This window comes from Schistocerca americana, chromosome 7, assembly GCF_021461395.2.
Source record: "Schistocerca americana isolate TAMUIC-IGC-003095 chromosome 7, iqSchAmer2.1, whole genome shotgun sequence".
Classification (NCBI taxonomy): Eukaryota; Metazoa; Arthropoda; class Insecta; order Orthoptera; family Acrididae; genus Schistocerca; species Schistocerca americana.
In genome coordinates, this window is record NC_060125.1 from 39,296,154 (window position 1) to 39,311,531 (window position 15,378).

Here is a 15,378-nt window from a genome sequence, read left to right on the forward strand (position 1 = left end):
ATCTTATTCGATGCAGTCCCCAACAATCAGTGTTTCCTTTCATCCCATGCAGTAAGTCTCCCCTAACCTGCGGTTCTGGGTGACTTTCCCAAAGTCTGCCACTTTTCCTATACCTCTCCAGTCATATTCCTTCATCTCTCTTCCTACCTCTTCAACCCTTTTGCCTGAAGGAGGAGCCACTGGCTCTGAAAGTTTGCCTAATTACAACCTTTTATGTGTGTGTTCTGCCGCCGCTTGGCAAGTAGATTTTTTATCTATCTATCCATTTAAATTATACCATGGAAATTGTATCAAGAGGAATGAAGCATCACTTTCCTATTTATACTAACCAGTTACAACTGTCAAGACACAATAGTGAAAGACATACGGAGGTTCTAAGATAATTCCCTGACAACACTTAACATAAAGCAATGACTTCAAATGCAAGTTTGATTCAGTAAATGAAGGATGACAGTTTTCAAAAATGCCAGCCACTCACTCTGGTTACATTAGAAGTGGTAGAAAATCATCTAAATAGCTTCTGACAGAGGAACCCCAAATGTACACCAAAGAGAAGTAAAAAATTCAGTGACAGCAAAGGCCCCAATTTTTTCATATCTGCAGATGTACCTCACAATCTTATTTTTTATCTATGTTATTCACAGTTTCCAATCTTGCAGTTCGTAAGTAAACATTCTCATTCAGTCTGTACCACAGGAAAAAAAAATGTTGCTGAAGTTCTATTTATAGTGGCTTTTATATTTTGTTCTGTGTTCAATTTGTTTCATTTTTAATGTAATTTGAATAAACCAAGTTGCACATAAAAATTGAAAAATACAAAACTGCCATCACTAACACGGCCCCAAATTTAAAAAAAAAACTTTGGTCTATGTGGTGACACCAGTAAGAGAATTTTTCTCTCATTACTTTTTATGTTATTCCTTAGCACAATAAAGGTTACGCTAAGTCAAAATATTGCAAGAACCTGCAACTTCTTAATAATGTTTACAATCAACGGCTTTATTTCATTAAAGTTACGTTAAAAATAACAAAATAAAAATTGAAGTTTTATAATATGTATTACTACATACTATAACAAAGTAGGGAACTTGACTACATAAAGTCTGCACTGCTCTGAAAGAACATATCAGAATTAACTGTACATAATCAGTCTAGAAACTTACACAAAAAGTTCCTGGAGGAAATACAAGAGCACACAATTGGAGGTAAGTGGTCAGAACACAGTTCCACATACACGCATGCAACAAAAATAACTAACATCTACTCTCCAATTTATATAATATATACCTCTCTTCAAAAAAAAAAAAAGAAGAAGAGTCCATATCAGAAATTTCAGTTGAGACAAACTATTACATCACAGCCTTCGTTGTTGTACAAGGCTTGAAACCCAGTTCTTTGTCAAAGCACTGTTGCGATTTTTCTCTTCTTGTTTCTTCTGTTCTTCCATTTGTTCCTGGGACAGAATGGAAGCAGTAACAATTATAACATATTCGAGTAAAATAAAAATCAGTAAAATCAATAAAATGTGGTTGCACTGAAATATTTCATCTGCCAGTAATTTTGTTTCAGGAGGAGCGGACAGAATATCACAAATTTAAAAAAAAAAAAAGGAAAGAAAAAGAAAAAAAAGCAGGATGCATAATAAAAGAGTCAACAATCTTCTCTGACTTGGTTTGTTTGTAGCTGAATGAGCATTAAAGGCATACAATAATTCGTTAAAAGCAACATCATTACAGCAAAATAAAAAAGTTACAACTAAGTTTTAACAAAATATCATCCTCTTAAACAGTACTTCAAGTTTTACAGTAATGTTTGCTGACAACATGCTTTCAAACCTATTTAACAGATTCTATGTTGACTACATCTGGGTAGCATTTTACAGCTCATATAGGGAAGCTGAGCTGAAGAAGAGAGCTGTCAAGCATTTCGTGTGTGTGTGTGTGTGTGTGTGTGTGTGTGTGTGTGTGTAAACCTGACTGCTGGTCATCTTTGTTTAATAATCTTCCTCCAGAAACTGGGCAAACTCTAATGTTGTGTGTGGCCTTTCTCCTCCTAATGCTTCTGCAGACTGTATAACTCTGGAGCCAGGATTCATCTCTAGACTTCAGCAGCGATGACCTTGCATCTACGAACAACGCCTTGTTATTCCTTAAGGAAGTTAGTACACCAGACAACAACATGGACACCTCTAAATTGCACTCTTTATTGGATGAGTAGTGATATGACCCTGCTTCTCTCAAATTTGCTGCCCTATGAAGCATATTGCCTTATGGAAATTATCCATCTGAATAGGTAAATGACTCCTAGTACATATGGGCCCATTTCTCACATACTCTTATTTATGTGTGGAAGCTGCCTTCTGTGATTTTTGGGTAAACTATATACAATCTGCTCATCCCACACACAAGTCACCTACAAAAACACATTGCAGAACAAATTGTGCACTGGCAACAATGACATTTGCTCAGAATTGATTTGATACCATACACTCATATTGACCAACAACAATCATTGCAATCATTGTTTTGTGTGGCCGGCATCCACTTTCAGTAACGGAGTCATTTCATGTTCCTATGATGACCTTCCACCTCCTACAAATCAACAAAATTTTAATAACAAGCTACCTCGCAAATTTGATGACTCACTCTATATATGTTGCACATTCTTAGAGTCATATGACATTGCAGTTTGTAGAACAAATCCCGTTTTGTGAGTCTTCCAATTTTCACAGGGTATTTAAAGATGACGCACAGCCAGAAGTCAGTGTCCAACGGACACAATATTTTGTCAGGCAAGCATTCAGCCATCATCAGATGTGTTGATAAACTGACAACTTAAGGGACCAGTGCAGTGCATTTCTCTCTCCCCCATCTCTCTCCAATCTGTCACACCATCCACCATCCATGCCCAGGCATCTCATTCACCACTCCTCCCACCAATATGTTGCTCTGCCCTAAGTTCGAGCCCAGATTTGAATGCTGACGGCATCTCTGCTGTCCCCAATCTATCCCCCAAGTCAGTTTGTAGTGGGATATCTCCTCCCTCTTCTTAACCAGACTAAATGCAGGTGTCCAGGCATTACTAAGGCTATAGCCACTTTCATTACTCATCAGCAGTTCCCTTATTCAAATTGTGATAGATTCCTTTATCATACAATCCCAAAAGCTAGACATCTCTGTCAGAACCTTAGTCAGGTCATACTCCATTCCATGTAATTATAATAGGCAATGAATGTTCTGTGGCTGCCAACTTGTTAGTCTGCTGCAATCTGGTGAGCCTGAAGTGTAACACATCACTTTAGTGAAATGATGTGTTGCACAGCATCTACTGAGCCAACGAACGATGTTTGCCACAGTAAATGTTTTATTTAAAAATGAGTTAGTACAGTATGCTGTTCAGAAGTTTGTCTTCTTTACATGCATGTAATCTGGTCTGGGTGGACACAGCGTACCTACAGGCCAGGATAATGATAGTACTCTTACTATGTTTTGAGGTACTTGCTATTTGGTCAGTTTGTTCCATGTCATCAGATCCTGCCTCGGAGATATGTTGCACACCATGGATGAAGAAATGCCATGACAATCGCAGTGATGTCAGAGAACAGCAGTAGCAGTTTGGCTGTCACTTTTCTGCTGGCTGTCATTTGAGTAAGAATGAATGTCAATAAGTTTTATTGCCCAGATCACAGTTGATACATATCCTGATTACTAGTTTAGGTAAAGTTATATTGCCATCTCCAGGTCATCGGATATGCAAATTATAAAATCAAATTCACCTATCTGGTGATTTGAAGATGGCAATAGAACTGACATGGCAGTTTAAACAGAAGAGGTCAAAACTATTAATCAATGGTGATTGTAAATTTATTTATGAATATAGCACATCACATAATGCCACTGGTGTTTTCAGCAATGATCTTCAACAGTATGCATCAACTGTCCTATACATGTCTTGCCATATTGGCAAAATATCTGATAGACCCCAGATTTCCAGTTCATCAGCACACCTGATGATGGCAACATCCACTGGGCACTGACATACAACCATTCACCCATGAACTATTTTGAATTTTGATTTCCCACTCCTCTGATTTTCTTTACTGATCAATGCACTACAAAACCATTCTACTGCAATTGTTCAACAAATGTGAATTAAAGGGTTAACATACACAATGGGCTAGTGCTGCCATAATGGCAACGTTAAAGTGGTGAGCCAAAACATTACGACAACCTGCTTAACAGCTTGTTTGTCCTTCTTTGGAATGAAATATAAGGGGCATTCAAAAAGAAACGAGCCGGAATCTGCAATGCACAAACTGGTGACAGGAGGGTAATAACATGACATGTGTAACGATGTGGGGTTCCGACCAGAGCGTGGAAGTTTACAGCCCATCACTAGAGAGTATGCATGCATGTCACGTGACTATACAGAGCTAGCAGCAGCTTGCAATCAATCATCCAACGCTGCCAGTCACATTGAAAACAGTGACATGGAGGCGTCAAATGGAAAGCAAAGAGGTGTTGTTCGTTTTCTGTCAGCGTAGGAGTAGGAGGAACAGACATTCATCTACGAATGTCACAGGTGTACAGCGAACACTACATGACACTTGTAAGGGTCCAGGCATGGAACAAGTTTTTCAGGGAAAGACGGGTGTCGTTAGCCGATGATGCACAGTCTGGAGCACCACACTGCATTACCAATGACATCGTCTAGCTGGTGGATGCACTACCAGCGTGGAGTGGCCGCGCAGTTAGAGGCGCCATGTCACTGATTGCGCGCCCCTCCCCCCAGAGGTTCGAGTCCTCCCTTGGGCATAGGTATGTGTGTTGTTCTTAGCATAGAATAAATTAAGTTAGTTTAAATAGTGTGCAAGTCTAGCGACCGAAGACCTCTGCAGTTTGGTCCCTTAAGAACTCACACACATTTGGTGGATGCACTAATTACCTAGGACCGCCAAGTGACAGTGAAATCCGTAGCCGCCGTAGTCGGATTGAGCACTGGAAGTGTTCACACCATCATGAAGGAATGACTGCACATGCACAAAGTGTGTGCCTGATGGGTGCCCCACAGTCTTCAACCACACCAGGAAGTATGCTGAATGGCCCACTGTCTTGCTCATCTGTAGCGCTTTGCTCAGGAAGGGAATGAGTTCCTGGCACAGGTGGTGGTTGGAGGTGAGTCATGGTATCATCACTTCAAACCAGAATCAAAACGACAAAGTCTCCTCCAGAGGAAGCATCCAAGGTCACCACCACCACCAAAAAAAGTCAAGGCCATCCACACGAGTGCAGGAAAGGTTGTGCTGATGTTCTTCTTTGACCAAGATGGCCCACTTCTCATTCACTTCCTGCAGCACGGGACAACAGTGAATGCTCAGCATTACTTGCAAAACTTGAACCACCTTTCATCAAGCGATCAAATCAAAACGACCAGGCAATCTCACCCGTGGGGTCATTCTGCTTCACGACAATGCAAAGCCTTATATGGCCAACACAGTCCCGGCACTCCTGTAGAAATTCAAATGGGAGGTTCTTGGCCACCCTCCATACAGTCCGGATCTCTCTCCCTGTGATAACACCATTTTTGGTCCACTTAAATCGGCTCTGAGGGGCAAACGATTCACCTCGGACGACGACGTCCAGCTGGTTAAAAAAAATTGCAGCCCCGGAAATTTTATGAGACTGCCATTCACCGCCTTGTGTCACAATGGGACAAGTGTCTCAACAGCCAGGTTGAATACTTCTAACATACAGGTAATTATGCCTCCGGCTCGTTTCTTTTTGAACGCCCCTTATACATCACTGATTCTGCATACCAAGGATCTAATAGTTTGTTGATAGGTTTGTGGAGGTACGTGGCATTAGATGTCTATGCACAGGTCACGTAATTCACATAAATAATGGGTCGCTGATTTGCATATGGAGTGAGGCACTCGATAGCGACCCACATGGGTTCCAGAGGATTTACATAAGGTGAATTTGATCACTGAGACAGCAATGTGAGTTCACTATAATGCTTCTCAAAACACTATAGCACATGTCTGGCTTCAAGACGTGAACAATTATACTGCTGAAAGATGACATCGCCATCGGTGAAGACATCATACCTATCGCCATCAGTGAAGACATCACACATAAAGAAACGTACATCGTTCACAGCTATCAGCATGTCTTCAATTACTACTGCATGTGCCATGCAAGCACAAGAGAATGTCTCCCACGGCATAATACTGCTCCCACCAGCCTGCATTCGTGGTGCGCAGCACGTTCCAAGCCATCGTTCACCTTGATGATGATGTCTGTGGAGACGACCACTGACCTAGTGTAGCAAAAACGTAATTCACCTTGTTACGGTGTAAAGTCAAGTACCAGCACGCCAGCTGGGAACAACAGAGAAGAAATGGCTGTGAGAACATGTCAGCCAATCACACACTGACTGATCCCTCTCCAGAAAACAAAGCTACACCAGCAACCCCTATGTGAGGAGCACATAAGCGCTGCGACCAACTGATGATGGCCACTTGAATAGCAGCTTCAATATTAGTCACTTCTATAGAAGCATTAACTGTATTTACTTTGCTTGTAGTCTCTATGTAGCATAGAGTTGGAATTGTTTATACTGAAGAAGACAGCTTATGTTGTATGTTGCCCTTTGCTAGTGACACATCTGCGTAATTGCAGACTTAAGTATTGCCATTTACTTTTTGTAATAAAACTCATTAATACGATTTGTTTGAATGTTTGTCTAGGAAACCAAGTACGCAGGTTTCCTAGACACCACACATATAATGAGTCAGAATGTTTCCATTGATGTAAGTTTGAATCCTGATGATGCCATGCCCACAGCAATCACAGTTGATCATATCGCTGGGTCAACATGTGAACACACTGGGGTGGGCATCTGCTGTAGAGCTTCATGTTCAACACTGTACGATGAATTGTGTGCTCCAAAACACTTGTGCAAGCACCAGCATCGTGCTCTTCCGGCAGAGATGTACGGATCAGCATCTATCCTATTTTACAGAGCAGACAAGCCTCTGAACCCCAAACTCTGAAGAGTCATGAAATCCAACCATTCAGCACCTAGTGATAGTTTCTTTGTCCTTCTACCTCTTTCCTTAGATGCTCATGACAGTAGCACGTGAAAACTGGACCAACCTACCAATTTTCGAGATACTCATTCACAGGCTCCGTTTTAGAATAAACTGCCCTTTGTCGAAGTTGTTTATCTCAATGGATTTCCCCATTTGCAGACCACATCTTCGCTAGGGTGACTTATTTACACACTTTTGTTACCATGTCATGTGCCTGCATCGCCACTAGGCGGCATGCAATGTCAAGGTGGGCGACGGTCATAATGTTTTGGCTTATGAGTGTAAGTCACAGGCTTTTGTCATTTTTTGCTTTCTTGCAGGGTCTTTACTGATACCATACTTCTTTGCTTGTTTTAAAATGCACACATCCTTTTATTTTATTTCTTAATCAATGATGCACAGTTTGGACTGACAAATGAATTAATTTCAGACATATGTCACATTTGTATTGTTATATCATGCAATAAACACAAAAAGTTCTCTTTGGAATATGGCCATGATGTCATCAAACATTGTACCATAATGGCAAAGGCACACAGGTGTAGGTGAGACACTTCATTCCAATTGGTCTTGGCTGGAACATCACAGAGATTTCAACCATTTATGAAGATATCATAGGTCCATGTGTTAACCACCAACATTTTCTATTGTAATTTTAATAAGACTGATGCCACTGGTGTAAACTACAACATATATTAATGACTAGATCACAAGAGTTAGAGTCAGTTAGTTTATAGAGCAGTATCAGACAGGAAAACAAGCCACAGTACAGAGGATCATTTGCAAATTTTGTGTTGCATGAGGGTTGGAACTTCAATAGTGACAACACTGCATAGAGGTGCAATCAAGTGATGTCTCTTACATCACATGTTAGCTACATAAACCTACGTAGTGAATACACACCGCCATACCACAACAAGCAAAGTTACAAGTACACTGCCTAGTGTAACAAATGGTATGATTGACTGCTACCACAATTTTTCTGAAACAAGAATCCAATTTGATAAATACTGGATGTGCCAGATGATGGGCAGGATGAAACTGGTATCAAGATCTCCAAGAGGTTTTTGGGAGGGGGGGGGGGATGAGTATTACTTTACAGAATAGTGGCAAAAGTGAGTAAAAGCTTTCAATAAGGGCCGGCATTCACCTTCCTGGTCGTTCCTGTGGTAGTGAAAAAGAATTGTTGTTCATACCACATTACTGGACAGTGATAACAATGAACAAGACATGAGTTGTCCTGAGATACAGAATTAGTGCACAGAAGTGTTCTGCACATTCTGTAGGAATGACTGGGTATGAGAAAAAATGCACCATGATGGTTTCCGCATGATCAAATGAACGGCATCACTAAAAATCATTAGTCAACTGTCTGGGCAATGGTGATGGTGTTATCCTAATGCATACCTTTCCCCAATTTTAAGATTGTATATGTGCATCATTACTGTTTTTATAACACATCAAATAACCAGCTTTGAGATAAAAATGGCAACACTTTCTGCAGAAAACACACATTGTTTCGCAGCACAAAGCTCAGGCGCATACAGTGCAAGCTTCTGATTTCAACACCAAAGGCAATGGCTATACACAATTCTGTGACTATTGTGATGGACAGCAAAATTTCAAAACATGTATCTATGTGGTATTAGTTATAAACAAATAGTTGCCACTAAGTTGCAACCCTCATATCAACAATCAAGCCATCTTCTCCTTACTACCTGACACATTACGTGGAATCAATATTAGCATGACAGTGACACCACCATCATTGGACATCGTAGGATGGGAAGACATCGCCTGAAGGCATAAGTTGTAAACATTGAGGCACACCAGTGGCAGAAAGTTTAAGCATATGAAACTACATGGTTCTTGTATAAGAAATTTTAAAGTGCTATGACAGGGAGCATAATATGGTGACTGCCACCCTGTTTCACAAGCAAATGATCATGTACACATATCACAATGACTAACCACTATCATCACAGAACATTCACTAAAATGAAAGTGTGCATAATTAAATGCTAATCATCATATTCTGCATAAATACAGAACACAGTTACTACATGGATGTGAACTACTATATGAATGTGAACAATGTTAATTACACCCTAAGTGGCTCTATCATAGAAAAGTTTTCAATTTCTTAACGTGGAGCTGTCCTAGCAAGTAACCTAAAATTTATCTAATGAACGATACATTTTGCTAATGAATACTAAGATGTATGAACCTAAAGTAGGTCACTAGCTGCAAGTAGCTAGGCAATGAAAAGACAGATCATAGATCATGCCTGTAGATTAAATGCAAAAATAGTATGTAAAACATTTGTTTGGAGAGTAGCCCTTATGGATCAAGGACATAGCCAGTAGGGGGCTGAGAATGGCAAAGACCTCAGGCTTTTGAGACACGATACTAGGGAAGAGCCATAAAGATTTAATGAACAGGGAGAGTGAGAAAGGTTTCAACAATACTAAATAAAAAAGATTTTTTATGCGGGGTGAATAAGGAACAGAGGGACTAACTGGTTGGAGATGTATGTAGACATAAGCCCTTCACTGTGAAAATAATGAAAGGAAAAATATCTGGGAAGAATGCACAAAGCAGACAAATACTTCAGTACATCAGGCAGATAAAACATGATCAGAAATTGACAACATACTCTGAAGTGAAGTGTCTGTGGAGGATGAGGAAAAATTATGAACAAGAATTGCTGCTGACCAATCAACAGGTTGGAAGTAAATGAAGAAATAAAAAGAAATTGTAAAATATGTAAGTGGACTTTAAACTAGTTCTTTCCTATTCATGGCATACACCAGTAACAGAATACTACAAGAAAAATATCTTGTAAAAAGTAGTTCTATAATTACCAGAAGTTTCCTTTGATTTTCCTTGAAAGCTTCTATTGGATCATCAAACTGATGGTAATAGTCCAGAACATCACGGACATCTTCTACCTTTGCTAGTGCAATAGCTGCAGTAGAAAACACAGTAATAAGCAAAACATAGTAACTCTGAAAATAATCACAACTTATCACCCCTAGTCATTAATACATACTTCGCAAGAAAGCTGCAAGATCCAGTAATGTTTTGTCATCATCATTTCCTTTCCACCTAGGCAAAATCAATGTATTCCTTTTGTGAAACTTGACAGATTCACCATCCCAGTCAACCACAATCACCTGCAAAGAAAGTGAGAGAAAACAATATTTTTTGAACTTACAAAGATAATTTTCAAAATTTAAACAGCATATAAAATTTTGCCATAAAAATACACTTCATAAATTTCAAAATTTGGTAATTTAAAGAAACTTTGTGGAAAATGAAATAAGAACAAGAGTGGAAATTGTTATGCAGTTACAAGCAATGACATTACACTATTACTAGTGTCTGCTTCAAAGAGGAAAAGAAAAGATGGCATAGAATTCAATACTGCAAATAAGATTTAATCTGGGATGCAGTTAAAAAAAACATTGGCTGGGTGGAAGGAGGAAAAGAAAACATCATGTCACAATTACTTGTGTGCTTAAAAAAAGAAAAAAATGAAAATACTGACAGCAGCACACTTTGTAGATTACTTGTAGACAGATAATATTAACTGTATTACAGTCCAATTCACAAACGATGGCGGTTCACACAGGTCGAGAAACAGGCGGGGATCACACTGTTTCCGGTTCTAAGGGTGACATTTGTGGCAAGCTCATACAAGTGCTTTGCACCTGATGTCAGCTTGTATCCTGAAAATTATGCCTCTCACTTTCTTGTGTAGAATATGCCACTTACCACCACCATCAGCCATGACAAATCGCAACAGATGTAATAAAAATTCACTAAGCAACTCGCTGAGATCACACATAATGCTCACATTGCATACAACATTCACAACAGTGCACTCAGAGCACTAACCTAAGTACACAGGACAAGCCTAAAGTCGACTGCCATCATTTGTAACTCCAACTATAGTAAAGCAAGGTGGTTGAGTAAAATAATATGAACTCTTATTTAATGTGGTTCAAAGCCACCTTTAAGTTTCAAAACAGCTTGAACATCATTCTCCCCCTACCCTCCTTTTCCATCAACAGAACCAATGCATATAAATCATGAATGGTGGCAAATTGTATTTCATGGCAGTCCTCCCATGGAAACTGAAATTACTTTATGAGCAAACCATTGGAGACAAAATTAGAAGACTCTGGAAATACTATAAGAGCTGAAAATCACTATGTTCCGATAAGCAGAATGTCAAAAGTAAGAGGAAAAACTAGTAGTAAGTGGCTAGACATTTTCACAGAGAATCTAATGGAGTGAACTGAGGAACATCGTGGTATACTGTAAGATGTAAGAAGCCTGGACTAGTTATAAAACCTGTTAATGATTACAGCAACTGCAATAATGACAACAACGACAACAACTAATAAAAAAACCTAAAGCTTGAACATGTTATACCACCACACAGCAACAGTTTATATTACTTACCCTCTTTTATAAATATAACCAGTGATGACTCTTGCCATTTTATAGATGCTGTCTGAATTTTCATACACGCCTAAAGATCCTTCTTCATAATGGAAATGTATGAAGATGCAAGTGCAAATAAATGGATTCAAACACAGGATTAAGGGAAATAATGTGGTTAACAAAGCTGTTGTCCTCTCATGTTACCCTTCATAATGTTTTCAATGTTCTCTCTCCTCTCCTCTCCTCTCCTCTCCCACAAGTTTTCCTAGCTCTCATTCTTCTTACAGCAAGTGAATAAAGACAAGCAACCACTGGATTCATTACTGTCCCAGCAAACTCCTTAAGAAATAATAAATTGCCTAATTAAATGATGAATAACAGGAAGAGAGGTGCTAAATGTGTACATGAAGTTGCTAAAGAAAAAAATGTCTAGTTATCTGTTTAAATCATACAAGCAGAATCAGCCAAGATATCATCTCAGTGCCTGCTTGGTGCAGTCCAAGGGAGCTGTAGTACATCCACTTAAGAATGGAAAAACTAATATCTGAACCAGAGATGTGCAAAGTGCAGCATAATATGTTACATCTGTACCACTGTAGCAACTCACTTAGCTGGCAGAAATAAGGAGCTGTATGAGAAGAGAACCACATCAAATAAAGCACTAAAACAGAAGGTTGTATCCAAAATGAATCAAGAAGCAATTAGAACTACTGCAGTTATGGTATTAATAAGATAGGAGAGAACAACAACACAGAACAGATAGTCATTAAGGAGAATGGTTAAAAAATTAGTATAGTATCATCAATCTCTCATAAACAATCAGATCTACAGTTCATGAACATACAATTGGATATTCTGCACTTCCAGACAATATTGATGTTGTGCTCTAACCTTACTAAGATCCCTGTTCAAACAGTCCAGATTCTTTACATGGTGTCCATCTACAAAATGGGTAGCATCCCTCACTAGCCGATACATGATGTATCCATTAGGATCTAGTGCATCCAATATTGGAAAAACAGTCTGAAAAACAGAAATGAACAATAAAATCTCACAAATTAAAAATACAGAAAATATATGACAGGCAAAATACTTCAACCATATGTGATTTACAAACCATTCCCTGTTCTGCTGTAAAAATTACTACTTCAAAGAGTGGGAAAGACACTTGTTCCAGAAACTGGTCAACACCAGGGCGCTTCTTGAATCTCCAACCAGTTTTGTACTGCAAAACAAAAGCTGTGTAAGTACATAAATATTTTTGTGGATACATCACAAAACATATGCAAAATGCCCTTGCACAATAGTATGCATCTGCTGTGCAAACAGTACCAGCAATGATTAATATGAAATAAAAGACTAGTAGAGCTCAATATCAAACAACAAATCTTGTGCATGCAACTGTGTCAATGGGATTATTTTGGATCAGCCTCATTTTTTATGTGTCATGCCTCCTTGTTATTATTTTGAGACAGTGCTGGTCATGGCTACAAAGATAAAATATATCTTACATAAGGAATATAATTAACAGAGGGTCAATTGGGAAATGAACATCAGTCTACTCAGTGGCTTGATTCATATTTTGAAATGTTCATCAGGCAGAGCACACCTGGCAGATTCAAATGTAAGGTAGTTTATATTCCCCTTTCTCAATCGTCCAATTGGTCTTCCAGACAGCCCCACTTCTTGAGGTCTTTCTTGGATTTGCCAATGCCACATGTCAAGCATTTCAGTGTTTTCCACATTTTCAAAGTGCAGAGTTGGAAAACTTCACTCACTCTGTGAAATGTCTTATTCAGACTTACTGCAGGTCTCCACGCCATGTTGTCGGCTATTTATCCAGGGCACTGATATATAAAAAATACATTTCCAGGACTTGAGTCTCCTAGATGTAAGTATATATCAAGACAGGGGGATTGGGGGGGGGGGGGGGTCTCACTGAGCTCTTAGTTTCCTCTTTTCCTACTTTGCGGCCACCTTTCACTGGATGTTTGGGAGTGTAATACAAGCCACACAGTGAAATTTTTCAATGGATGTTTGTCGTCCTCCTGTTTGTTTGTTTTGTTTCAGGGTGCAAAAACAACAAGGGTCATGTGCGCCCATCTCAGACCCATAGAACACAAAGGCGAAAAAGGTATTAAAGAGCCTCTGTGCGTTAATCTCAATCAATGGAAGGAAAAACAGCTAAAAACAAGGACTTCGAGAAAGGTCCATAAAATATGCCATAGAGACAATGGAGGTCCTGAACTAAAGATTAAATGTTATTCGCCACATTGCTACAACGATAAAAAGGGGAACGCGGTTGACAGTCCTCATGTCTTTTGCTAAAATGGGCGATAACTCAGGCGGCAAACATAAATGAGAACATAAGTGGTTAAAAAAAGCGGCACTGTGCAAAGAAATGGCGAACTGTCAATGGTTGAGGACAATGAGCACAAAGTGTTGGGGGATCACCACTTAACAAATGGTAATAGTTAAAAAGACAGTGCCCAGTACACAGCCCAGATAAAATGATCTGCTTGTGGCGAGAGAGTCGAGAGGAGGTTGGCTAAGCCAGTGAGAGATGTTTAATTCCCCAGAGCTGTTGTCCTTCTGTGTGGTGTGAAATAGTGTTTGATGAGTCAGAGCTCACATGAGGGTACTTATAGTTTTGATGTATCATCCCAAAAACTGAAGTTTTGCAGTAAATATTTCCCCCCCCCCCCCCCCCCTCCAGGTACGTGTTTGTAATCCTGGCACATACTAAATTCTCACTCACAGCACTGTAGTCTAGTGCTACAGGTGCCAAAGTGAAATGGCACAGCACACATAAAATGGGGTGAGGAGCATCACACAGTAATATTTTTTGACAGCTGCACAAATGAATTACCACACAATTTACTGCATTATATTCCTCTTTATCAATCAGCTGTACCATTTTATTTTTGCTCCTCTAGCAGTATGGTGATTTCAGTGGACTGTAGACATGTACTTGCCAACAAATGAAACATTAATTACGGAACTTTTTTTTTAGTAAGAATTAAAACTTTATTACTACTCCTAACACAGCCACATTTGACTTTTGTGACAGTGTTAAGTAATACTGACTTCATCAGCTACAGAGCATTTATTTTTTCTTTTTTTTCCATATTCTGTATGTACAGTAATTTTACTAGTGTAGATTTTATGCCATCTACAGAGCCAAAGTCGGTGATAATTTGAATTTTGGCTTGACCTGTAGATTCTCAACTAGACTGACTATTATGGTTAATACATTTTTCATTATATTACATAGTTTTAGATCGTAGGAAATGTACAGGGACTCTGCTTGTTCTGCGAAGAGACAATGGGAACTGCCCTCGGTCCAGAAATGACCTGACACTTTGTTGGCCGAGGACAACAGGGTTCAGGTTGCTGTGCTAAGCTGCAGCAAGGTTCAGGTGATTGTGGCAAAAGCTGTGACACCTCTGGTACCACCACAATTCCCTGGAAACCCCTACTTCAAAACATCTTCTGATGTACAAGATCTGACCAATCTGTCCTCATCCGAGGATGAGAGGCAGATAGTAACAGCAATCTTACTTTTCTTCCAGATTATAGCATCCCCTCACCTTTCGGAAGTATATTTATATTTTAAATATAATGAAATGGTTTATTTTTATCCTTCCCTAAGGTTACACAATAAATATTTTAATAATTGACCAATGCCTTTTAACTATGGGCAAAGGTATGATATCAAACAATTTATTTTACCTTTCATCCTCTGTGGGTAATATTCATGGAACATAAACGTCTATCTCATTAGTGAAACACATACAGGAGACAGAACTAGTATCTTATTTAGCTTTTATTCA

General features: G+C 39.2%; 1 protein-coding gene across 1 annotated transcript in view; it reads right to left on the reverse strand.

Moving 5' to 3' along the window:
• Positions 1-978: 978 nt before the first annotated feature.
• The window catches only part of LOC124622117 (mitochondrial import inner membrane translocase subunit TIM50-C-like), a 53,835-nt gene continuing 39,435 nt past the window's right edge, over positions 979-15,378 (reverse strand). The window contains exons 5-9 of the mRNA XM_047147726.1: positions 12,663-12,770; positions 12,437-12,568; positions 10,146-10,269; positions 9,958-10,061; positions 979-1,453 (exon numbers count right to left, since the gene is read on the reverse strand). Of these exons, the coding sequence (XP_047003682.1) occupies positions 1,355-1,453; positions 9,958-10,061; positions 10,146-10,269; positions 12,437-12,568; positions 12,663-12,770 (567 nt within the window). The 3' untranslated portion in view covers positions 979-1,354. The remainder of the gene's footprint in view (positions 1,454-9,957; positions 10,062-10,145; positions 10,270-12,436; positions 12,569-12,662; positions 12,771-15,378) is intronic.